The sequence below is a fragment of the Chaetodon trifascialis genome, chromosome 6 (genome assembly GCF_039877785.1).
Source record: "Chaetodon trifascialis isolate fChaTrf1 chromosome 6, fChaTrf1.hap1, whole genome shotgun sequence".
NCBI classification, from domain to species: domain Eukaryota; kingdom Metazoa; phylum Chordata; class Actinopteri; order Chaetodontiformes; family Chaetodontidae; genus Chaetodon; species Chaetodon trifascialis.
In genome coordinates this window covers 20628296-20654866 of record NC_092061.1, presented here as the reverse complement: position 1 = coordinate 20654866, position 26571 = coordinate 20628296, and the positions used below count along the sequence as shown (strand labels likewise).

General features: G+C 44.1%; 2 protein-coding genes across 3 annotated transcripts in view; both read right to left on the bottom strand.

The window, feature by feature from the left end:
- The window catches only part of rasgef1ba (RasGEF domain family, member 1Ba), a 111574-nt gene that overhangs the window by 13219 nt on the left and 71784 nt on the right, over window positions 1-26571 (bottom strand). The window contains exons 1-8 of one of the 2 annotated variants that reach the window (XM_070963978.1): window positions 18477-18947; window positions 10847-11029; window positions 10366-10488; window positions 10131-10268; window positions 4269-4484; window positions 2881-2955; window positions 1730-1825; window positions 804-906 (exon numbers count right to left, since the gene is read on the bottom strand). In XM_070963978.1, coding sequence (XP_070820079.1) covers window positions 804-906; window positions 1730-1825; window positions 2881-2955; window positions 4269-4484; window positions 10131-10268; window positions 10366-10488; window positions 10847-11023 — 928 coding nt within the window. In that variant the 5' untranslated portion in view covers window positions 11024-11029; window positions 18477-18947. Of the gene's footprint in view, window positions 1-803; window positions 907-1729; window positions 1826-2880; window positions 2956-4268; window positions 4485-10130; window positions 10269-10365; window positions 10489-10846; window positions 11030-18476; window positions 18948-26571 lie in introns of those variants that run through there. The other variant, XM_070963977.1, reaches the window with a different exon arrangement.
- On the bottom strand, window positions 22610-25645 carry LOC139332794 (uncharacterized). Its single transcript, XM_070964898.1, has 3 exons — window positions 25529-25645; window positions 23918-24538; window positions 22610-23488 (listed from the first exon to the last, which is right to left on the bottom strand). The coding sequence occupies exons 1-3, from the start codon at window positions 25575-25577 to the stop codon at window positions 22995-22997; spliced, it is 1164 nt and encodes a 387-aa protein (XP_070820999.1). The 5' UTR covers window positions 25578-25645; the 3' UTR covers window positions 22610-22994.

The window sequence follows — 26571 nt, the reverse complement described above, 5'->3', positions numbered from 1 at the left end:
CCAGCTGTTTCTTTTGATAACCGCATCCTATAATCCCATTTTTTATAACAAGCAGCAAGTTTAAGAGAACAGGTTAAGAAAATGGAGGCTACGTTTAAGACACTTTCCCACAAAATAACTGTCAGGTGCACCTGTTTGGAAGATTTAAGGAATTAGTGTTTCCATAGTACCCATGATGCTCTGCAGCTACTGTGTGAGTCTGTTTCTGCAAATACAGGCAGTCAAATGTCAACGCCAGAAAGAGGAAAACTTACGGGTTAGGTAAGGTTAGATTAGGTACAGGGTTGGGTAAGGCTCCAGGAAATGAATGTAAGTCTATGTAACGTCCCCACAAGTGATATAAACACAACGTGTGTGTGTGCGTGTGTGTGTGTGTGTGTGTGTGTGTGTGTGTGTGTGTGTGTGTTTCCCTCCTCTGATCAAGATAATTATCTCCATGAACTGCTGCTTCGTTCCCTCTGCTGCCGAGTCCCACTGATATCATTAGTCTGAAGGAAATTACTCAAGTTGGAAATGAACTGGGACAAAGTCATGAGAGGTTACTGCTGCAGGGGGACATCACATGGCTGCACGAAATTCTCACTGAACAACAAATTTACTATTTACTGCGCTGATCCGATTTACTGATGACCGAAAGGAAAAGCTTTGTGCAGGAACGCAGATCGGAGGGAACAAGTGTAGCAAAGAAGACGTAATCATTTGAGTTCATTAGAGACTTTTTTGACATCTTTATTCCCCAAAAAACTAAGTTCTGCAAAGAATCCCTTAAAACGTCATCTCAGAGGGAAGGAAAAAGTACTCACATATGATGGCCATGAGGGAGTTGAAGTTGCCGATGTTGAAGCATTCGCGCGCCACGTCGATGAAGAACTCAATGACTCTAGCTCGGTGCTTCTTCTTCACAGGCTGTTAGTAAAAATGGACATGTTTGACATCATCAACAGCACTGCCCTCAGGAGCAACTGTCTGGTAAACGTGTTTGTTTCAGGCAGTTTATTGAAAAGTATGATGCAGAGGGGACTGAAGTTTGCTTGTACTTTATGGGACATTTGGAGTTTTACTTGTAAAGCGTGACTGGTTTTTGTGTATTTGGGTGATCCTGGAGATCACAGAGCAGAGACTGTAAGGTGACTGCGCCACATTTTATTGACCAACACATGACTCAACACAGAACTGGTCTCTGTTGCTTTAAATACCAGTGTGGTGCTGAAACAGCTAGTTGATAAATCAAGTCATTAGTTAAGGAAAGATAGCAAACAGTCATTGTTTCTCCAAAGAGAAAATTTGCAGCATTTCTCTATTTAATATCATGCAAATTGAACATTTCTTGAAAATGCTTTGCTAAGCCAAAACGTGCAATTTGAATACATCGCCATGGTGATGTTCTTTTTTTTCACTCTTTTCATGTAACTGGTAGCGAAGCTGAATTTGCCTCCCGCTGTGTCCAGCCACAGTAGGATTCAAGGGCTGAAATGACCATTTGATTGCCAGTTAATCAACAACAGTTTTGCTAATCAATTAATCATTCAAGTCACTTAGCTGGAAGTGCCAAAGATTTGTAACTTAAAGCTTCTCCAATGTGAGAATTTGCTGTTTCTCTCTGTTTTTAAATAAAATTTAAATGCATTTCTTTGATGAAAATAGTAAAGCCCCATCTTCTTTTCGTCCTCCTGCAAAGCACTGAGGGTTCTCATTTGAGGGTGAAGTCGGCTTCGCGTTCATTACTCACCATGCAGATTTCTGTAGCCACCAGATAACTGAGTCTGTTGAACCATTCAACATAAGCTTCCAGGTTGCTGGCCTTCTTGTGATCACTGAAGCAACTCTGCAACAACAACAACAGACTTTCAATTAGCATTTACACTAATTGCAAAACAGAAAATATTGCTGAACTGGAAAAAAAAACTGATATTTGCCTTTTTTCCCTTCCCACAGTCAATGCATCACTGAGCATAAAAAATAAACTCTTGGCTAAGTGGACCTGTGACTCACGCTCAACTTCACTCTGCCTCCATAAGCACAATACTGGCCAATGTTATTCACATTATGCATGCTGCTCCTTTGTGTGGATTCCTCTTGATCTAATTCCACACATTCCTTTGGCCTTACGCCACTCACCCCCATGTAGTATTTCCCGCCAGTGGACATGCCGCATTTTAACATGCAAACACACACACACACACGCACGCACGCACGCACGCACGCACGCACGCACGCACGCACGCACGCACGCACGCACGCACACACACACACACACACACACACACAGTTATTCTCGTCTTTTCAAAGTGGCTCGTTGGGGGTACAAGGCAGGCTAGCCTGAGGCACAAAGGCAGCCTTAACCCCCCTATCACCTCGCTTCCAAAAGGGGCTGTTGCCTAGCAGCCGAACGCCAGACAAGAGAATCCACCGCCAGACACACACACACACATACACACACACACACACACACACACTCAAAAAACTCACACCCCTTCCCAAAACAAACCCTTGGCAGCAGCGGTTGCTAGGAGATGGGGTGCATGCATGCCCATCCCATGCAGACACCGGGGTGATTTGAGGGAATTGTCAGTGAGGTGCGTCTGAGTGTGTGTTTCTGAATGCGTATGTGTGTGTGTCTGTGTGCAAGGGGTGGATATTTGGTCTGCTGCTACAGTCTAGAAATCACCTGCCCTCGCTTTGACCTGTGCGATGGCCAGTCTCTGTGTTGTGTAAACTTAACATCCGTCTGGGAGAGAAACTAGGCCGTCTCACCTCTAACCCACACCAGACGGAGACAAATAACGTCTGCACACAGGATTTCAGCCCAAAAAAAAAGATTGCATAATGCATATGCTTCTTATCTGGAGATTTATTCTTATAAAGGAATGCAGACATTACCTTATCGTTGTCCAGAGGGTCTTTCTGGACGAAGGCCTGGACAAATTCTTCAGGTCCGATGTAACTCAGTCTCTCCTGAGAAGGAAGCAGAAGGGAAAATCAACTCCCTGCATCCGACTGTGTTGATGAATGCTCTGCATCACCTTCAAGATCAGCACTTGCATTTCAGGAATCATTAAAGGTTTTTCTGGTTGTGGCCACAACGGGAATAGAGACAAAGCACAGCCATACTTTTTCTGGTGTGACCAGCAGCCTCCAGCACCTAATGTTAGCAAACTTCAGATGGATGTTTAACAGACATCACTGACTCATATTTCTCACTCTATGGCTCTTCTTCACTTGTGCTGCTGCTACATTTTAGCATTTACCATTATCCTTCAGTTGTCACTTGTGGCCACAGCGGCTGCCGTTTTAAGCAATTCAAGAGTTAATGAGGGCTGATGGCACTTAATGGATCCTTTCTATGGCAGAACACCATGATGTGACAGGAGCATTTCCATTAAAATGCTGAAAAACTTTTAAGAAAATTTTCCATCAGCTACCTTTATGCAAATATATTCAAGAGGATGTGACTAGATTACATCATTAATCAAGCACCAGTGACTCTGATACATCATGGGATTTCATTCCTTCCTCACACCAGAGATGCCATGTGTGTTTTTTTAAATGGAAGATTGTTTCTTCTGATCCATATGGTGTTTTTATCAGCTGGGATTTCATGTTACGGCTATGTACACTGTATTTTTTTTTTTTTTTTTTGGCTTTCTGGGGAAGCATTTTTGCATTGCAGCAGAACATGAATACTCAGTTTTTTTAAAGCACAAAGTGAAAATGAGTATAAAAAAATTACCTAATGGACCTTGGAAGAAACCTTCGATCATCTGCTAGGTTTCCAGATTGACTGATTGTATTTTCAATGGCAAACTAACATGTGATGAATATAAAGCTGTGGTCAAACACCGTGGTGTGGTAGGTCGGACGTGGGAGGAGCTGTGACGTTCAGTTCACCGCGACCACCACACTGATTTCTAATCCATCATATGTGTCAGCTCTCCCCTCTCTCACCCATTCTCCTCTCCACCATCGATTTGGTCTTACATATCAAGCCGATATGGGCGCGAGTCATTGGCAGGATTTCTCATTGTTCTTTGGAATATAACATTTACATCTTAATTTGGTTTGACACGTCACAGCAAATGATTGATGGGAGGTAATGATTTAAACTAATTTTTACTATGAGACAGACGAAAATTAGGCCTCTGGGCCAAATCTGATTCAATAACAGGTTTTCTGTAGATCAATTGGAATTGACCTCAACAAACAATAAAAATAAGAGACCTGAATAAAAATGAACAAAAAGAGTCCAACAACATCTGGGTTGTTCTCACCAGCTCTATGTGTGTGAGCTGTTGGGCGACAGTAAATGGGTCGTTGCAGATGGACAGCATGTCTCTCTGGATGGCTGCCTGGGGCTTTGCCTTAAGAGCCGTCAGTCGCTCAGCCGCCGTGGAGTTGATCTTGACCAGCGCCTCCTCGTACTGGCTGAGCACCGTCAACCTCCTGATCAGGCCCTGGCTCATCTGGCCAACTGCCTTCCTGTAAACCTGATGGATGGACGGGGGACGAACAGAGCAAGGAAAGGGGAAAAGTGGAGAGAGGTAAAAATCAGTAAGCTAGGAGCTTAAAAAAGAGTTTTACTTCATTCTGAAGTCACTTCGGAATCCAACATATTCTTCAATGAACACCTTCAGAAAGGATTGATGATCATTTGACAAAGCTCCCGCATATCATAAACTCATTTGAGGAACCCAAGATAACCCCCAACTCTTTACCATGAGCTAATGCTTTGTTGTCCAGGTCTCCAGCTCAGTACAGGTTTGGTCACTGAGAGCAAGACAAACACTATAACTGAGATAACAACAAGAGAGCAGAGTGTGATATCCAGTAGCATGCGTGCAGCCACTTTGTTTAGCTCAGCTGTAGGCATTTTAGGTTAAACCCTAACCACTCCTCTGTGGCAGAGCGATAACAACCTCAATGGAATTTACAACACACATGTTGACTACATGTCAGCAGAACTGATGCCAGCTCTCAGCCCAAACCACAGAACGACCCTCAAAATGTGATGCCTGCAGTATTTATTTTGCAGAAAAGCATCCTTTCGGTCATGCACTGGAAGGGTCACTCACAATGTTATGCAAGCCTCTTCCTGCCGGGCTCATTAAGGCCTCTCAGTTCGACAGGGCAGAAGAGGGAGACTCTTGGCTCGCTGGCCTCAGGGGTCGAGAGGTCGGCCCATTTTGAAACCTCCCCCGGACTCAAAACAGGCCACAGTTAGATAATCGTTCCCTGACTGACACAGTTTAGCACAGAAGTTGCATAAGAGGAAAAGAAGGACATATGTTTGATTCTGTGTCTGTGGAGGAGATGATCTGTTACTGTATGAACGTAGAGAATCTTGTTTGTGGCCTCTTTCCACCGGTGTGAGCTGCCCAAAAAAATCTGGGGTGATGAGGCCCCTTTTCTCACGACCGCATCTCTCCCTGAGCTTTCTGCCAATTCAGCCTCCAGAATCTGGGTTCTACAAACAAGTCTCCAGTTCAACAGGGTGGGAAGAAACACAGCTAGCCTTATAACGAATGTGGAGGCCCGGTGGCGAGACAGAAATCAAGTGTGAGGAGTCGTTGAGGCGCTCAGGCACTTCGGAAAAATGAGCCGACTCTCATCACTCAGCAGGAAACAACCAGGGCGGGACCTTTTCTGAAATTCATTTCCCAGGGCGTGACTAATGGATCTGTCTGTTGGTGATGGGGCTGTGATAGGTGTGATGGCACATGAACGGACACGTTCACATGTCAGCCAATCAGCTGCAGCTCTGCGGATAATGCAGTTTTGGCAAGGGGTGATTGTAAGAGCACAGGACCGAGAGGAGAAAAATAGTAGTGGGTGTCTAGATGGACTGGAGATCAGAGAGTCCTTCTTTACATCATTAAACAAGAAAAACCTTCACTGGTTACAGCTTCTTAATTTTGAGGATTTGCTGCTTTTCTCCGTTTCGCATCATTGTAAATGGAACATCACAGCAAGCAATCTGAAGGCATCACACTGGTCTCTCAGACTGCGTGAAGGACCTTTTTTTTTTGCTATTAAGGGATTAATCCATAAAACATGGAGAGATTAAAAAATATCGAAAATAATCATCAGGACATTGCTGCACGACATGCAACACCGTCATTTGGACATTGCAATACAGTATCAGTGTAAACACTGTACACACTAAGCTAATGCTTGACCACAGTCCTGCACAGTTGGACAACAGTGAGACACGCCACCAGTGAAAATCGCTCCAGTTGCCACTTCAAAGCCAGCCATCTGCCGTAGCTTCTGTAACCACTACGAACAGAGGACGGGCCAGGGTCGGATAAATATAGTCACAGATCTTGGAGACAACAGCCTGCCTGACATTTCCAAGCGGAGCGAGTCACATTTGCTCATCAGAACTATTGGCGTCTCGAATGAGGTGGCCTAGCAGGGGCACACTCTTCCCTATGCTATCGACCCTGGCAGTGATCCTGAGGTGGCAGACGGCTGCTCAGTACAAGTCACCACGACTGAGCGCGTGGTTGGTTCATGCCATCGCATTACTAGAGGTCCTGCTTTTCTTGGCTGAGTGGTGTTACTTCCTGTGGAGCACCACCTGACTCACACAAAACGCCTGACTGTTTTTAGCAGGTTAGCCAAGCAGCACTAATGAACAGGTAGTAAAAGGTGCATCACGTGGGTTTATATTATCTGCAAACACATCCACGCTGCCAAGGCACGATGGGGCAGAAATATCTCCCAACCACACAATTACGGTGCACCAGTATTTACTACAAGTCCAGGTCTATCCAGGTCTCGAATTAGTGCAGACAAGTTAAGTATTTGTAAGCAATTTGCAAGTCAACTTCAAGTCTTTCAGGTTACTGAATGCTGACTATTTACAGTCAAGATGAACTTCCCAGAGAAACTTAAAACATAAAGCGCAGTGGCAACTATCATGAAATGGTACTGTGCATTCTCCAAAAGTCTGCCTTATATCAAGTGTAGCAGGCATCCAAACTCGAAAAACTGTAAAATGTGGGACCTGTTGAATCAACCCAACTTATCATAATAAAGCAAAAATAAAGTAAAAACTGCACATTTTGAGGGAAGGCAAGAACTCAGTACCACCAAATGAGGTCAGATCAAGATCACAGCGCTTGTTTTCTTCTCAGCTGCTGCTTCCCTATATATCCAACCACATCCATAATGACAGTCTTACTACAGAGATCAAGGTCCTGGAATGTTCTGAGTGTGGTCTGGACACGACTTTGACCAGATGTTCGGGACATCTATTCTGGACTCAAACCCTTTCCCAGAGCGCTGTGGTCGACGCTCTGAAGAAGAACCAGCATCTCACTCTGTACTCAAGACCTGCTTATGGGTCGACGTTTGTGTTTTGTTTTCAAAACATGATTCGAAGGATCTGTGGCAAACATGACTGCAAATTAGTTCTGATCAAACGTCTGCCATTGTCATCGGCCTGCTTCCTTAAACAGCTGGACTTCTTCTAAGAGATGCCCTGTGGTGTTTGCACTACCCGAGGAAGCAAGGAACCACATTTTATTATCACAGGTTATCATCTGTGGAGATGTGAATAAACAATATCCCAACTTTACTTCCTCAACGATGCCTTGTGGCAATTTGTAAACCCGAGCACCAAAGCTTCCCGAGATGCATTCAACAAAGCATTCTTTTGTCACGCTGTGCTAATCATGAGAGCACGTGACCGTGGCTTACATGATACCATTGCACATCTGCAGGGTATTGGTAAAGGTTGCTTTGCCAACACAGTACATTCATCCAGGGTTCATAGCCTTCATCTATTCACTGAAAGAGCTTCTTTTCTGTTCAGGGTCAATCAAAGGCAACAGCATGTTCAGTTTGGTTCACGTGAATTATTAAGGACTGTCCGTGATTTTAAGGAAAACACGTGGCATCATTCCTATCAGTCATGATATCATTTTACTGACCTTACTAACTCACATCTCACAACCCAAAGCCATTGGACAGGTTGTTTCTTTTTTTAAAGACATAGAAGAGAATTCGAAAGCGAATGTTAAAATCATTACACAATCTGCCTGTTAGGACATCTTTTTCCATCAACTTTCACCCACCTTGAGGGTGAAAGCAGGTGGTGTGAGCAATGACGAATGGTAAGCAACTCTTTGGGTATTTTTACTTTCAATTTCACCTCCAAACATGAGGGTTAGGTAATAAACAAATGGGAGAGAGAGTAAAAACGAAACCTAAATATAGGAGTGGAGAAACTCATATATATATAGTGTGTGTATATACATATAAACAGGTTGTAAAAAAAATGAAGGTCGGGTAAGTTTTTATTGCATACAAATGCCTGTGGATTCAATTACTTGGCCACACTTAAAAACTGAGGCACATTTCTCTTATTTTGTTAAATATAGTGAGCATGATATCACCTCAAGGGAAAGTACCAGGAAATCTTGTGCTAAATAGCTTTCTGTTGCCTCGAGGCAAGACTCGATTTCAACCGTCAAAACTATCTTTGGAGCAGTCGGGCTAGTGCCAACGACCGCCAATCCACTATGAAATCAAAAGATGTTTGCGCGACTATCAAGAAATTGAAAGAGTGTCTATTACTGCCGAACAGTCGAGAGGTGTTTTATATCCGGGGGTTGCACATGGAGAGCAGATATCGGGAGCTGGAAATGTGGCGTGTGAGAAAGATATTGATCTCTAGATTAAATCAGGATCAATACTCGTGCTTGTACTATTGATGAGTCATGTGAAACCTGCATGGTGAAGGAGAGAGGTCTTCCATCAGGACAGATGATGTTTGTGTCCTCCATCACTGTCTGGTCCTAACAAGCCCCTGCCACCTTATCGTTAACATCAACCCCCCAAAACACACACACACAGCTCACTCCAAAGCACAGCACACCCAAAGTCATGTGAGCCCACAGAACATGCACTGGAAGAGGCCTGATTCATGATGACAAACTCAATTATTTGTCCAGACCGAAGAACACTAAAGTGGGGACATAACCGCTGTTGACAGGGGGGGAAAAACATGTGATATGTAGCCATTCTAAACCAACTGATGAAAACTGTGAAAACTCCCCAAAAACCACTGCACTGAAATCAGCTGCACAGATGGTGGTTTGGAGGGTAGACTTTACTGTCTCTTATTTTAAGAGACAGAAAAGTTAAATCCCCTTTTTAAGACAGCCTGGCCAAAAAGGCAGAATCAAACACTTTGGTGCAAAGTTAGAGGAGAGGATTGATTCCACTCATGTGTTAAGTACAAAGCTAAAGCCAGGAGGTGATGATCTTACCTGAGCACAGTGACGAGAAACAGGGATCAACAGTTGGCCTGGCATTCACCAAGAAACACAGAACTCCCCCAATTACAAAATATCACTTCAACATTTCTGTGCACGCACAGATTAAACAGACAGGATATAACATGTTCACCAGTGAGCTTTAGAGGTGACGGTAGGGGGATTTTTGAACTTGTCTCCCCCAGCTTCTGGTCGTTATGTTTAGTCTACCAGCTCAAGCTGCATGAGACTGACGTCGATCCTCTCAGCCATGAAACAAATACGCTGATTTTGTTTTTAAAGTCATCTTTTTATTGTTTAAACTTCTGCTATTTCCACGAGAGGAAACGCTAACATGAGTCATCACATGTCTACCAGTGGAGGGTCTGCATGTGCAACGAAGATAACAGAGGGCATGGGACAAAAACAGTTCTACCCTGCTAAAAAAAACTTTGATCCAAACAGCAGTGGAGGCTACCGACGCGCTAAGCCAGTGACATTCAACTCTGCAGCGACGGAACAATTCAAATGCTGCCTAGGAAGGAGCGCAGCAGAGATGACAAAAAAGCCACCTAGCCCATGAACAATGGGGCTTTTCTCTCAACTCAGCCAGCCTCAAAACCTGCTTTGTTGCCAGAGATACCCCTTCCACCTCCCTCCACTGCTATCAGCAAAAATCTGCCAGTGCCTGTAGCTCTGCTGCATGTGCGGTCTACAAAACAGGCCTCCACCGCTTGTGATAACACCTGAACTAAACATATTATCTAATCAGCAGGCCGGCCTTTGTTCCTGAACTCATTTAGAATGACTGGCTTTTTTGTTGCACTCGTATGATGAGTGACCTGAAGAGACTGAATAGCAAGGACTGACCTCGTCTCCGCTGGCCAGCCGGTGGGTCAGCTCCTTCAGGCTCCGCATCATCCTCTCATCCCTGAAGTCATACGGGAAGGTCTCCGTCCACTCTGTCAGCAGCTGGAGGATCTTGGGAGCAATCTTCCTGACTCTCATCTGAAAATGCAAAATAAACACATAAGTAAGCTAAAAGCCCACAATATTCCGCTGATTCCTAAAACGTTATGAAGAGAAACTAAGAAGGAACACATACTTTGTCAGCTTGGGGATCGCTGAGTCGCTGCTGTTCCATACACAGGTGACACACCTTCGACATGAGTTCGTATGGGTGGATGAAGAGGCGAGAGCTGAGCAGGAAGGTGAAGATGTACGTCCTCTGTGGGCAGAAAAGAAATCATGATGACAAATTGATCATTTAAGTTTGCAGATGGGCTTTAAAACTCACTCAGGGAAATAATACCTAAACAAGAAAATATAGAAATAACAACGTAGGCTGAAACTTTTAATCCCTGATGCGTAGACAGAAAGAGAGATGCAAGAAAGACAGAAAGACAAGAGAGAAACAGAGAATGAGAGTGACTTTGGCACCTAACAGCGTCTCAGAGCGCCAGAGCGTCTCAGACAGACAAGAAAGAAGGCTTTACCTCCCGCCTTTGATGAAACTGCAAAGGAGAAGGGATAATACCACCTGGGATAATAAAAAAAAAGGGAAATGCAAAAGAACCAACACTCACGTCTGGATAATAGTCCACAGTTGGGACCAAGTGGTGAATGAGGGCCTCCAGGGACCCGGACACCAGGTTGTTGTCATGATAAAAGAGGCCGGGGTAGCCCTCCTCCTTGGTCTGGTACAGGTTCTTGTTGTAGCTGCTGGTGTTCAGCTGCCCTGTGAACGGTGGCGTCTGAGGCATGTTGTCCTGCAGAGACAGGGAGGACAAACGCAGGAACAGTCAGTCAGAAGTCTTCGCTTCTTCTCCAATAGATATTTCACCACAGACGCTGATGCAGGATGGCCAAACAAATCCAAAATAGCTCCGAGACACAAACACAGACGGTGAAGGTTTTGTTTGGGAAATGGTTTGGACGTGGTCAACACCCTTCCTCCTCTGCTGTCCATTTTAAGCTTTCTGGTTTTGGGTTTAGTTTTTTTTTTTTTCTTCTAATGTACAAATGGCTGAGTGAAAAAGCTGAAAAGCAAACTGTGGTTGAGACACAAAAAGAGAGAAAAGAGGAGGTTCACGAGTCATTTGCTTTACAATGAAGAGCACTAGAATAGACGGCTCATAGACCCCACTGAGCGTCAGAGGGAATTGAACCTTTAACCCTGGCAGTGCCTTGCTCAACAGAATAATGGCCAAGTCAGGGCAGGCTAATAGTGTGCATCATCTCATAGGCAGCAAATTCTACGAAAACAAAACCGATGAATGTTTCAGGTTTCACATTTAGTACTTTCCCATAAATCTTCAGAAGGACCATTCATTCATTCAAAAGGACCTCTGACTCACAAAGAAAGTTCTGTGTATGTGTTTAAACACGCAGACACCAAAATCTAAGTATAACAAAAAACGTGTCATGAGGGATGGTGGGCCAAAATGCAGCCCCACAGGACTCGGAAAGCACACTGTTCAATCACGTTGCCTGTTTACTTCCACCGCCGCTGTGTGTTTGTGCACAACACAAAGCCAGTGTGTGTGAGATCATGATGCAGGGTACAATATGATGAGCGGAGGAACATGTGTGCAGTCCTGTGCTGGACTGCCAGCGCCATGTTAACACTGATCAAAACATGTCAAACTGCTCCTGCAGAGTGTGAGTTTGAGGAAAAATACAGTGTTTTGTAGATAAATGTGTTGATGTTTCTAAAAGTGAGGTAGTGCTAAAAGTAATGTTTGATCAGCAGTGAAGTTCTGGTATCCCATTAGATGAACATAAAACCAGGTCGTACACCGAGCATCTGTAACTTTTGCTATCCAGTTATAGAATAATGCTTAAACTTAGAGTAAAAGATGTGCAAAGTCAGAAAACTGACTCAGCCGATGTTTGACATTAACTTCCAAAAGCTACTGGTCATACCAGACCAAGTATGACTGTACCAGCAAACTACTGAGTGTATTCCACTGAGCAAAGGTGCATTTTACAACTTGTCAATTCAACTTTTCATCTGCAAGACAAGGAATTTGTTATTTCTGCTTTCAAAAGTGACATAGCCTGACTTTAACCTTAAAACAGCCCTTTAAAGAACTGAAGCCCATCATAACATCCTCACTCTCAGGTCTAAAACTCTGGTCCTCACAAAGATAGAGCACCAAGCTCACTCACGTTCCTCTGCCAGCCTCCTGACCTCTGAACCTGGCACTTAGGCTCAGTCCCATGCCAGGCAGACTTATGGTTAGAGAAGCACAAAGGGCCTTTTCACACTGGGGGTTTGGCGCAGGGTGCAACATCCCCACCCCCACACACTGTCACAACCCTCCACACCCCCACCCTCCTTGACAATATGCTGGCCCGTGGCTGCCTGCCGAGCCAGGAAGCCTTTAAGGCTGATGCCCTGCAATGCTGCCAGGGACGGATACGGGGGATGCCAGGAGGTATAAACTGCACCTGCCCACACACTGGCACACGTAGTTCAAATAAATTTAGGGTTTCATTGTCCTGTGATGTAATTTTGGTTTGTAGAGGATGCTTACATAAGATAAAAAGAAAACCATAGGGAAAAACATCTGCTGATCAGACCAGAGGGAGCGTTAACAGATATTATTTAATAGCATTTCATGGTCTTAGAGACACGGTTGTGTTTGCTTTTGCAGGAACACGCAGCTTGAGAAACAAACCCTGTTTATTCATAAGTTCACTTAAAGCCTCAACCCACACAAGGCTAACCATGCATCATGCATCCACCCTTTCACTCTCACACGCCTGCCGCTCCATAATGCACGCGTGCACACACAGACCATCGCTATTATTCAGCCAGACAGCCATGGCCATTTCCATGAGAAAAGCGAGTGCGAGGAGTCAGAGCACAGCGGCCCGAGCATCTGCTGCACCATGTGGCTTCCCCACAGAGAGGGAGAGACAGGGAGATCATGAGAGTGGTGGAGGGAGAGAGGAGGGAAATCCTGATAGCAGTCAACTGCTTTGCAATATTTGTTTACTCCGCTGAGGGTTTTTACTGAACTTAAGTGCTCTTTTCTTAGCAGCACTGCACCATAGACTCATTTAGCTACAGTCTCTTACGTACAAGTAAAACCACAGACATCTAGTGTCCACAAAGCAGCTCTAAAAACACCACTGAGGTTAAGACGAAGAGCACATCAACAGCAGCAGGTGATCGAGGACTGAGAACATGTCCCATTCACTGTCCCCAGCTGGGACCTAAACCACCAAGTCCCTGGTCCCACGCTTCTCACCGTGAAGGGGGAGCTTGTTTTGGTTGGATGTAGAGCCCAAACTATTACTCATTCGACATAAAATCAATCAACAACAATTTCAATTCTTTGTTGTTTTAAGCTATTTATCTGGGCAGATATTGAGCTTATTAAGAAGATCAGGTATCTGCTAGATGCACCTGGTCTGCTTTAAATATAGTTACTTGTCAATGTTATTCTAAAGTACTGGAATCTGTGTTGGTGTCTGGTTGCTGCCTTGTTGGATGCAAAGTTCAACAGTTTTTGAAATCCACACAGACACAGATCATCACATGCAGCTCAGATCACAGAGCATAAGGTGAACACTGCAGCGACTTCTACTGAATCTTCAGTGTTGTGACATCACTCTACTCTGTGATGTATCTGAAAAGGTGAACAATCTGGATTAATCCCATGCTGCCAGGGGCAGGTGGGCTTCTTTGAAGATAAAAGATGAGTCTCCAATACTGGAGAAAATAAAAAACCTTAGATAGAAGACACCATGAGCTCAGATGTTGCACTTTGTGCTCTAATCTCTGTGTCTCTTCTATCAGAGCAGCATGTTTGCCTACCAGCACGTGCAGGTCAGTACTAACATCTTCCAAGCTCATCTTAAAACATATTTGTACTGAATGACGTTTTATTGATGTTCTTGTGTGACATGGTTTATTTTAAGGCTTTTCAAAACATTATTTTTTTCACGTGCACTTAAATTTCAAAACTCAGTGTATAGATTTTGCCAAAGAGACAAAAAAGGCACAAAAATAAAGTTTTAGTCGCGCACAAAGAGTAGGGTCACTTTCAGCGACAGCAGAGACCTTGTTCTCAGGCCAAAAAATGCTAATTAGCTTGGATTTGTCCAGCAAGAGGACACCATCACTACCACCACCTCCATCCCTATCCCTGCACTGAAGCCAAGAGTGTCTCTTCTCATCTGCTCAGCTCCACACATGCCAGCTGCAGCCTTCACCACAATCCTGAAAACAAAGCGTGGGATGCTTACAAGCAGCGACAACTGAGACGCACCGATTTACATTTGCTTTCCAGGTGTCTGGGTGGTGGTAGTAGTTGTGGTGAAAGACTCGGGGGTCGAGGGGGACACATGTCAAGTCCTCAGTCCTGACAAAAACAAACTCTTAGCACGTTGCTGTTGGTTTAGCGTGGCCGCTGGCTGGGTGGCAGCTGAAGGTAAACAAACAAAATGCCACAGCTCGCCTCCCCACTTCAGGGGGGGTTTGTTTAGGTTGGATGGATGGTTTTAATTATAGCCCTGCTGGTTTTGTGTGTGTGTGTGTGTGTGTGTGTGTGTGTGTGTGTGTGTGTGTGTAGCCATCTGCCTCAAGGTGTAAAAAGAGGTCTGGTTTGGACTTTAATTGGATTTAAAAACAGAGGATATTCAAACTTCTGTCAGTTTCTGTGTATTTATGAGTTTAAACATCTGATTGTACTCAGATAAAAAACATCAAGCTGCAAATTGTTGCTTATGGGTGAAAACTTCAGTGCATTTCTAGGAACTCGACATGTATTTTGGCGATATCAAAATCAATTTGGTGCAAAAGGTCAGAATGTTCTCAGTCACTGCTTGTAAACAAAGATCCTCTTAGAATATTCAAGCTCAAAGCTATTTTTAGGCTCACGCAGACACTGTTCCCTCTTTTTTTATTGACTAAAGACTCAACTGCTGATTATCTCATGGCAGTGAGTCTCTTGTAGATTGCCTGGCTCAAGAGCTGACTCGGTGACGTCCCGTGGTGGTCTGGAGGGGCTGTTCCCCCCTCCCGCCTTGTTTTTACACTTGGAAGCAGCACTCAGGCAACTTGGAAACAAAACCAAAAGGGATTAACGTTACACTGATCATGTGCTGTAGCATTCGGAGGTGATGGGTTGGGTTGAGGAGAAGGGAAAAGGGGAATTTTCAGTTTCAGGCCATGACTCGCTGAAAGGTTATAGAAATGTCAAAATATTTCCCTTTTTCGCCCTGTGGGAAAATTTTGAAACAGAAGGGCAGCAGCTTAAAAAGCACCAAACCTCCTCAGGCAAATGTCACATTAGGAGTAAACCCGGCCATTTAGGTGAAATTACCTTCAGGCTGCAGAGCCATCGATGTTTTCAGGTAATTCTGTCTCTAAACGTGTGGGTGGGGCTGCTCCCCTGGAGGGAGAATGATAGAGCCCAGTCTCTCACTTGCTTAAAATACAAGCTATCAAAGAGCCGATGGCGGCCCTTCCCGCCCTGCCCGCACTCTTTACGACTGCTCGTGATGAGCGCCCATCAGCAGTTCAGAGGCAGTGAAGAAAAAAGCTTGAACAGACAGAAAACCATTCCCATGGTCCACGGGACACACACAAGCAGCCAGGCCCTCACGTTTAGATCTTCCTGCCACCACAGAGGAGCACGCAAGTCAAAGCAGTAAAGCTTTAAGATTTGTGACGTAATAAAACATCCTCTGCAGCCTAAACAGCAACGGGCTTGAGAAGCGGTGTCCAAAGAAATGAAAGCTGACGAGAAAAAGTAGAACGGGGTTTTGTTTTCGCTTTATTGGGGCTGAGGACGGAGGCTGTAGCAGTGGGGGTATGCTGTGAGACACTATGAGAGACCAGCAGTAAATCAACATGCCCCCCTCCACACACACACACACACACACACACACACACACACACACACACACACACACACACACACACACACACACTGCGTAAACACTGAAAGGCATGAGGAATCCCACTCATCCATGGCTTGAGGAAATGAGGGTGAGAGATAGCCGAGTGGCTGCACAAGAGGGCGAAGAGGCCACAGTGGAATAGTGGAAGTAGTCTAAATAAAGACGGTGGGTTGGTGGGGTTGTTTGAAGCTGGTGTGTGGTCAGAGGTACTGAGTAACATTACACCTGCCTTAGAGGGCGGCAATCAAAAGATGGGATTTTTAGAGATGCAATTTAGAGACGCTTACGGGGGAATAAAGGAGAGAAGCAGATGTGATGGGGTTAACAACTTCACTCAGTTTTAACTACTGAGCTGATTCATCATTTCTGGGTGTTGCAGTCCAAATTTTCCAATTTTACCTTTAGCTGCCAGCATGGTGCAATAAAATGCACCCTTCTACTAGCCCAACTGGCCTTTACACATGCAATTAGATATCGCTTTAGCACCTAGTTTACATAATCTTCACAAAATGCTGCAGACTGAACTGAAAAGACAAATGCTATTTGGCCACTTCGCATCACACCTTATGATGGCTCAAAACAGAAGACCTTTCCTCAGTGCAATGCACCATCCAGCAGCAAGAGGTTAGTATATAAAATGCAGCGACGTGCAGCTCCTCCACCCTTCCCGACCACATCCACACCAGCAATGAGTGCTGTCCTACGAGCAGTGTTCGGGCTCGGGGCAATGTTTGCAGCTGTTGCACTGAGTGGTAAAAATCACAGCTTTCATATAAGATTCTGTCACCTGGCATCATCAGTGCTCGACAGCCACACGAATCCCCCCTGCAGACTCTAAAACATCCTGCACAGAGGGAAGCTGCAGCAGAAACAACACCTCTGTGGACTCAACTTCTGACACCTCGCCCGAATCTTTAAGAAACCGCAAACAGACATATTTCAACATGTGTCTTGAGGTGGGGCACAACAAACTTGGGGTAGTGAGGGTTCACTCAAGCTGTGTCTGGACTGGGAAAGTCCTGACATCAAAGAGTTCTCTGTAAGTGCTGATTTGACAATTTGCAGGTCGGAAGATGTCTGGGGATCAATGTGGAACTTTTTGGACATCTGGGTTATATAATCATTGACTCACCACATTTTTAAAGACTGCGTTTCAACTTGCGATCAGCACCTGCCGCACAGTCATTGAAACACCATTGAAACAACAGTTGCACATAACCTTGATGACAGAAATCCCCAATTTTCAACCAAAATTAGCTCAGAAAGGGCTCTGCAAAGTGGAAACTCAGGCATCTGCACTTGCATTATAACTGGGTGACCTGCTAATATAGATCATGTGATATGATATAAATCACCAATCATTGTGGTAGGATTATTGCGTCAATTTTAGCCCAGTTTTAATGCTTTCATCCCAACCCTCTGCCTTCTACACGCATTCCATCTTAAATACATCCCTGCTTGCACCAAATATCAAGCTCTGTGCCTTCAAAGACCCAAATAACTCAATTTGTCTCCATTTCTACAAACAAAGACCGCAAAAACCACTACTACACAACGCCAGAGTACAGTAGCAATCATGTAATCCACAGCAACAATAACTCATTCAAGTTCTTCCACAGGAGGCTCCCTCACATTGTCAGCGGCCCAGAGTCGTGCCAAATCACCAATAAACGGATTTAACCTGTCAGCACATTAAGGAAAACCGGATGCATGCATGTAATACAGAGCAGTGGCACGGGAAGCCAAGGAGAACAGAGCAGAGTTATTCAGGAGAGATGTGGGATTAACTTCACTGATCCCTCTCTGTCTTGCAGGGGAGGAGAGACGGAGAGGGGAATCCTCTTAGCCAGAAGGTAGTCGGGGTTAAAAATAGTCCGCCATTGACACTGAATTCAAAAATCCAATTATTGGGGTAGGTTTTAGGGGGAAATGACAAGATGGACACAGCTACTCAGCACAGCCAGCCGATTTGGGCATCATTACCCTTGTTTGTTTTGACTCTTCAGGTTAAAGAGGCGCGCTGCCAGCACTCACACGGCAGCAAAGGTTCAATTAAAAACACCAGAAACTCAAACTGAAATCGGAATATTTGCAGCCAAGTTACGAAAAGACTCACAGAGCATTCAGTCAGTGGTCAGTTAATTTACAAACGCTGCCGATCCTCTTTGGCTGGAATTAAAAGTGTGCTCTCCACCACCTGCGCGTATTTTGGGCAATCGCCGGGTGTCCGAGGCGTACAAACAACATGCAAAGAAATCCTCCAACAACATATTCCCACAACTCATCCTCATAGCTCACCTCAATAAGAAGTAATCCAGGTGCGAACTCCTGTGGTATCCTTTCCCAAAATGTGCGAAACAGCCTTTCAGCAGCCGAGACTTTCTGCTTTTACATATGAATAAAGCGCGGCGGTGAAACCCGGCAGCACCTCCCCACTCCGGCCGGTCACTGCGGCATTATTCAGCTGCAAATGGAAGAAAGTAAAACGTGTATTCTGAGTTTAAGAGCAGCAGGAGAAGCCTGTCTGTTCAGAGAGGATGAATCCGCATGAATGAATGACAGCTCCGGCCGTGTCGCTCCTCCGCTGCCTCCTCAGCTGTGTGCGCTCCGAAGCCGCGAGCAGCCTCACGACTTTGTTGTGAGAGAGAGGCAGCAGCCAATCAGAGGGCAGAGCTAAGCCCCACCACACCCCCCTCTTCTCCACTTTTCAATTTCATTTCTCTTTCTCATCTATGCTCTCTGTTTCTCTCAAACTCCGACGTGTTTTCCATCGGTAGCTTTCTCCTCCTTCCTCTTACATGTTTCAATTCTCCGTCCAGTTTGCTTTAATTAGCCGACAGGAATATCAGGCGAGGTGTTGTCAGAGCATCTCAATTTAAAAGGAAGATTAAAAATAGAGCATGAAAAGCAAACTGACAACTTTTAACGTAAAGCATATTGAGTTTATTTCTAATAAAATGCACAAGTTGTACCAAAATGCATTGCCCAGAAATTATAAAAAAGATGAGACTACAGCCATGCTAACAGCTGTCAGGTTGTACTTGAGCAGAGTGGCTAAGTGCTAACTTCAGCATGCTAGCATGCGTGCAGCTACAATGCCGATGCTAGTGAGTGTAATGTTTACCACGTTCACCACTTTGGGTTAGTGTGTTAACATGCTAACACTGGCCAACACCAAAACAGGCTACTGAGGGTGAGGGGAGTGCCAGTATGTCAAGGTTAATGGAGTGGTTGATGGTTGTAAAAGTAAATGACTTCATTAACCATCAGATTGTTAATCAGCCTTTTCACTCAAAAAGACAAAAGTCAACCAAATGGTGGCACAAGAGGAAAAATCAGACGGTCACCAAAGTCAGCAGGATTCATCCAATGGGAACCATGAGTGTCTGTTCCGACTTTCGTGTCAATCCATCAGTCTGGACCAAAGTGGTGGACCAACAGACCCACCCACAGGCCCTAGAGCCCCACCTCGTCATGGATAAAATCTCTAAGTCAGTCAAAACATGTGACAATAAAAACAATACCTACAATAATTCCAGTCAATCAAACTATCAGGATATGTGTCCTTTCCTGTGTATTTAGTGTTGTATGGTATAATTGTGAGAAACCAACCGGAGGAAAACTGGCTGCAATCTGACACTCACCCAGAAATATTTTCAATTTATTCTACCTTTCTCTCTCCACCTCCCTATCTTGCCCCCTGCCCATTTTACCCCTCCTTTCTCCTCTCTTCATCCCTCCCCCCACTCTTTCTCTCTTTTGTATGTCTGCACGGCTCATTCTCAGCTCAGGTCGTGGAAATTGAAGCTCCACCACCGAAAGACACAAATGAGAATTGTATAATTGATATCAGTGAAAAAGCTGTCATATAAAAAGAAAACTGAACATCTCAGTCTCTTTCTCTACGTCTTTTTTAGTTCTTCAAACCAACACTGATGTTCATTGTTCGTTGAAAGAATTCAAGGCGACAACTACTAAGTAGGCAACACATATAAAGGAAGCTGCCTTTTGCAGGAAAGCGTTGGCTCACATCATATGAAAGTTCAGAATGGGACTCAATCATTCACAAAAATGTGCACAGATTAAATGATATGAACATGCAAACCACAACTGAATTTAAATGTCAGCTGTATTAAATCCTTTGACACAGTGTTCTGTCAGCAGAGCTACAGAGGACCAAGGTGTGATTATTAGTTCAGTCATTATTTTTAACTTTTAGCGAAAAATGCAGGTCAGTGGAGAACGAATTCTCGTCTACAAAGGCACGCCGGAAAGAGGAGAAATTGGGGTTACAAAGCAAAAAATACTAGAATTTTTCTTTTGCTGTTGTATATCTGCAGAAAATAGCACTTTCAAACACAAAAGCCTATTTTTAAATTAAAAGCTGTTCTGCTTATCTTTTAACAAGAATATAGAGCGTCGTCCTCTTCTTTAAGACAAATTTGATCGTAGTTCACTTCCTCTAAACAGCAAAGACATGTTCTTATGTGAAGACGACATACTGGATGTTTGTTCAGCCGTGGGATCCTTTGTGCTTGGCTGACGTTCTCCACATTTCCGAGCAGAGTAATAAGCCACGGTAAAATAACAGCAAATCATCCCAAATCTCATCAACATCCAGAGATATTACGTAATCTGGTACTAACACAGATTTACGTATATGCACTAATCCAGCTTTTCTCTTGCTTAAACGACTGCAGAGTTCAGGATTGCAGCCATTATGTTGGACACGATGGGACACAAATGCAGTATATGTCGTCCAACAGAAGGCACGATGATCAGGTCGGAACCAGGTTAAATATCAAGGGGAAATATAGCTGACCAAGATACAGCACAAATGCATTTTTAAAGGGTTAGCAAGGCCTTGAAACAGACATCTTAGTTATTTTCAATTTGGGTCTTTGTCTTCGAGGAAGGATGTGGTTGCCCTCACTGTTGGATCAGTTTTCTGAACAATTTACTGGAATGACCGACACTGAACGTTACAGAGGAGCGGGGTTCAATTCACTGAGCGCCAGCATGAAAGCCAACCAGATGAAGAAGAGCAAGAGCAAAAAAAGGCCTATGTTTTCATGTGTTCACTCTGAAGACGAAAACAGCTAAGAAATATGGAGTTTCACTTTTAGTAAGGGCTCAGTAATTTCATGAAACAGCTGGTCACTGTAGTTTTTAGCAAATAATACTCAAGCAGGAGGAAATATTACATTTGCTGGGGACTATTTTCAGTGGCTGAATGATACACATTTGGTGCTCTAGTGTTTGGGGAAGCAGAGCAGTGTAGATTGTGTGTGTTCATTGTAATGAAGGAACATTGCAAAGGTGTGGCTCGCTGCTGCTCTGTGGCATAAAGGGATAAGATTTATCAGGCTCTGGATTGACAGATGATACTTGTCAGTGGGATCAACTCAGTGGTGGTTTTGGTCTTTTCATCGGATTTGTTGACAGTAAGAAAAAACAGTATCACCAGTCGTATCCTTAAAGTATTCCCATGTCTGGTTTCAAACACGTCTGTATAACAGAGTAGCAGTCTGTTCAGTATTGATTACAGTCTGGTTTCAGCATTTCTAAAGGTGAAGCAAGTGGGGCTTTTCCAAATCAGCTCGTTCACAGTCTGTCCCTTCAGGGCAGCCTGTGTTGAATTGCTGAGTGAAAGATTTCCAGTTTGTCTATTCAGGTAACAATCAGCATGTGGCAGCAGCAGCCTGGAGGTTTAATAAGTAAGATCTGCATAAGTGTGAGTGTAAAACAGGGCGTTGCAGGAAGAGGAAAAGAGATACTGTTGTGTAGCTAATCTGATAAAGCTTATAGCAGTATAGGTTACAGCACTATGTCCATGGCTTCATTAACATGCCGTGTGACTGAAGACATCTGATGTTTACTCTGATGGAGAAAAAGCCTGACTGGCATATCAGAACTGTGGTAAAGGTCTGTTATGCAAGCGAGACATCCAGGCAGATGTCCTGGATTTGAAATGTTCCTGCAGGGAAATAAATAAACACCGACTTTATGTTTGTGCTACATTCCCCATATACCTTCAACACAGAGCAGCGAAGATAGGCATCAGGAATTCACAGTAAGTTGTTGTGACCCATTTGTGCAAGCCCTGCAGCAGCCAGGTCAGAGTGTCGTGCTCATGAACACTTGGACAAACATCCTGAGTGATGATAAACACTTCTGTGAAGGAACTAAACTCTTCTGGTTGAAGAGCAGATTTTGTAATCACATCTGTACTGATGACAAAGCAAGAACTAAGGCTCACGGTCAAGTTGTTTACAGTGTATGTGATGTCACAGCTGTCTCTCTGCTATCAGTATTACTTCTTTACGTGACTGGAATACACATTCCTAACATGGCATAATGGCAGTAATATTTTCCATCAGTTCCACAAGACTACCCTGCTGACAAACAGATTCCAGTGGAAAACAGAAACTGGGTTGAAAATGTCTGTCTTTTAATATATATATATATAAAAGTGCATGAAACAATTCCATAACATTTGGTACAGTTACCTGACACCTGACAAGTCCCCTCACAGATGTCCACTTCAACTGGAATTTCCTCCTCTTAGCTTTCTGAGCGCCACTGACCACCGGTTCTCAGTCAACAACCATACAATACTCACAAACTCTTGGATTTTGAGGGTCTTTATCTGCATTTGGTTGAATTCAAAGTTCACTCCATATCACTGAGGCCTAAACCAAGCCGCCCTGAATGAGACTGTTTGCATTATCAGTGCTGTTATTTGGTTCCACCTGAGCTTGAATACATTCCACACTTTGGATTAACCATTGGAAAAATCCTTGGTGTGAGTGCACTCTAATCCCTGCCTTTGTTCATGGTGTGATTTGTACAAGTCGGTGTCTCTGCTACAGTCTGGCTGCCTCGACATTTACACCCATGTTCTTTGGCTAGACTGGTGAGGAGCTCCAGGACTCTGATCTCGTGCTCCATGCGAGCTTTCTCCCTCCTCTCCTCTCTCTCAGCCGTCTCCCTCTGCCGGCGCTCCTCCCTCTGCAGCCACTGGGCTAGGAGCTCCTGATGCCAGCGGGCCTGCTCCTGCCGCTGATTCTCCAGCTGCACAAGCAGGCCCCGAGTCTCCGACACCAGCCGCTGGAAGCATTCCGACAGGTGCTTGAGGGCGGGTTCCAGGCAGGTGGTGTGGCCAGAAGTGTGAAGGGTGTTGGGACTTGGATCTGGGGGTGCAGGGAGTGGAGAGGTAGCAGATCGGGTAGGAGGAGGAGGAGAAGCAGCAGATGGAGGTGGTATTACATGTGGAGAAGGAGTGCTCATGCTGTTTTCCACAAGTGTACCTGTGACACAGGATATAAAACAGTCCAGGTATGAGATTATTACTCACAGGACAATTTTTGGAGCTGAAACGATTAGTCAGTCCATGGACTAATTGAATGATTTTGAACAAGTACAGTGACTGTAAGAAGTCAAAATGGGCTTTAAGGTGTCCAAGGTGGCATAAAGTGAAGGGCTGACAATCAGGACCGTTGTTATCGTACGCACAGAAAACAGCCGACAGTTAGTTTGTTGTCCTATCTGACACCAAATACACAAAACTGAGACTGCACGAGTGATTAAAATGTTTAAAAATATTGATGTGCAGTTATAAAGTCACATGGTGACTTTTTATTCTGCCTTTGGTGTCGCTGGAGACCATAAGGAAATAGACCTTCACAGCCACGTGGCAGGTGAAAATGTGTCAATGTATAGAGAATCATGGCACATACCACTTTCTCGATGGATGCTGTCTCCTGCATGCTGTGGGAATTGCGTATTACTGAACTCAAACTCATCTGTTGAATCTTCTCTGTCCTCCAACTTGACTTCAGAGTCCAGCTGCCAAGACTGACGGCCTCCTATCTCCTCTAAAGAGCTCAAACATTGTCTTCCTGCCGTCCCCGGAGAACCAAAATGGTGTCCACTAATCTCTGAGTTAGAATGTAAATCTGTCAGGACACTTCCTGTCCTGTCAATGGAGTCAAGGTGGCGCTCCACCATCCCTTCTGGAGAAACAAAATAGGAACCTCCCTCCCCTCCCGCTGACCTCCGGCCCAACACAGCATCCATGTCTGCAAAGTACTTAAAAGTGCAAGGCTGCGAGCTGTCGACGCTCCTCTGCAGTTTGGCTCTCACGTAGTTGGCCTTCAGAGTTTTGACCCGAAGCCGACACTGGTGTGGACTCCGACAGAAACCCATTTCGCTCATGCGGGCCGAGAGGTGCTTGAAGACATGGCGGTTGCGAAGGTTTTCTGCCAGACTCTTCTGGACGCGCTCATCGCTCCAAGCGCACAGCAGCACCTGAGTCTCCTCCACTGTCCAGTTAACCGAGCGCTCAGCTTCTCGTTTTCCTGTAAACACAGAAACACAGCTGAATACAGAGAAGCACTTCACAGCTGACGCTGGTGGCACAGGGTTACGGTTCGTTAACACTTTCATGACAAGCATTTAATGGATATGCACTAGACCACTGAACACTGATTCGATTGTGCAAAGGATCTCTCCATGTACAAAGCAAAAGAAGAGGGAGTGTAATTAAATGTGTGTTATGTTAGGCTATAGGAAAACAACATCAATTATAAGGTAATGCCAACACACTGACTCCTAATTCTAGACCCAGTGATCTCACCAGTAAGAAATGAAAAATATACTTTCAGACCAGAAGCAAATAATCTGCAACATCTGTGCAGTTAGAGACAGATACACTGATAAATAAACCTGTCCTTAGGAGCTTAGTTTTAGGAATAGAGTGTCTGCCACACATCTAACTACGCAGTAAAATAAAGTCTAACTCATGTTTTTTGTTTTTTCTGAATAATAAAATGTGCATGTACTGCAGCAGTAAGGATCAAAACTTACTTAAAAACTTATCAACAGACTTCGATATCGGTAACATGACTCAGTCATGGATACTGCTACTAATCCGGCATGTTTTGTTCAGATATGTAAAGTCATGTCCATGTGTGGCAGAGACAATAACCTCAGATTACTCACGCTTCCTAATCAGCCTGACATGGGACATTTAGCTGTCACTGCATGCTACAAGTCAACTAACAGGTGAAAACTTTAGGGTTAGCTAGCAAGCTAGCTTGATAGCACTGTCCGACATTCAAAAGGTTCAGGGTGCTATTGTGCAAACAGGGCAGTTAGCGACGAATGATTCAACAGTTTAACAAGTGAATGAAACCAAGCTACTGAGCAATTTCTGCTCTGTAACAAACGCAGCTAAGGTTAGCGGCTAACAGTTAGCTGACCTAGCTATAGCACTGTTTGTCTCATCCCGAGTTTGTGCTGCCCGTTACACCTTCAAAAAACATGTCGGCTGCTTAAAGGATTCTTACTTTTGGTCGTTGAAACAGAGTTGGTCGAGTTGATCATCGGAGGATTCATTTTGAAGGGCTGCAGGAAATGTAAACAATCCTCACACACACCGACACTCCTCTCTTCCGGGTGACGTCGAGTTCAGCGCGTGACGTGACGTGTCGGCTGGAACGTTGCGTTATAACAATTACAACGAAAGACTGCAATTATTTTTGTGTCTCTACAAACCCTGCGAATAGTGTTTCGCATACACAAATAATGATGTAAGCAATATCTTCCCCATAAAACATATTCACATGTTGTATTGAAAATGTACTACAGATTCTTAAATTATACATTGTCCCAATGTGCAGTGTTCCCAATTACCCTATGTTTTATCTGTACAGACCCTATCATTTTCTATGTCTCTGGGATCATTAAAGTTGTATATTATTGTTTCTAAGAAGGACAGTGAGTTTAACATCAGTTATTCATTCCTTTTTAATATTGAGCATATTCATATATTATTCATATACTGTGCATTGAACAATATTTATTTAAACAAGAGCCCCATGAGTTTTGTCAGTATTGTGTAACCCTTGACAAAGCTGTGGTATGATCATTTTATGTGAGGTTTCCTTTCCACTTAGTTATTTCTCCAACAGCATAAGTTGGAGTATCAGCATAATGCAGTACATATACCATCTCTAGATTCATGATGGAGGATGATGCGAAAGGAAAATTTACTGATGCTGTCAGATATTAAAGAATGAAACATAAATCAGTTTGTTTGGGCAGTTTATGTTCATCTACAGATAAGGAATTATTCAAAAGTATTAAGAGTCATAATCCAAATTCATTTACAATGAGCCCTGTTTCAACCTAATTCTCTTTTGCAGTTATATCCAGAATGTACTTAGGTCTCTCTGAAACAGACTGTAATTAACACATGGCATCAGAATGACTTTTGAAACGTGCCTTCCTTATAGAAATGCTATTTTCCAGAGAACCGTCACAGAAAAAATGAACATTGCACCTTGTGAACAAAAGACAAACTGTGAAGTAAAATAGTCCCTGACAACCA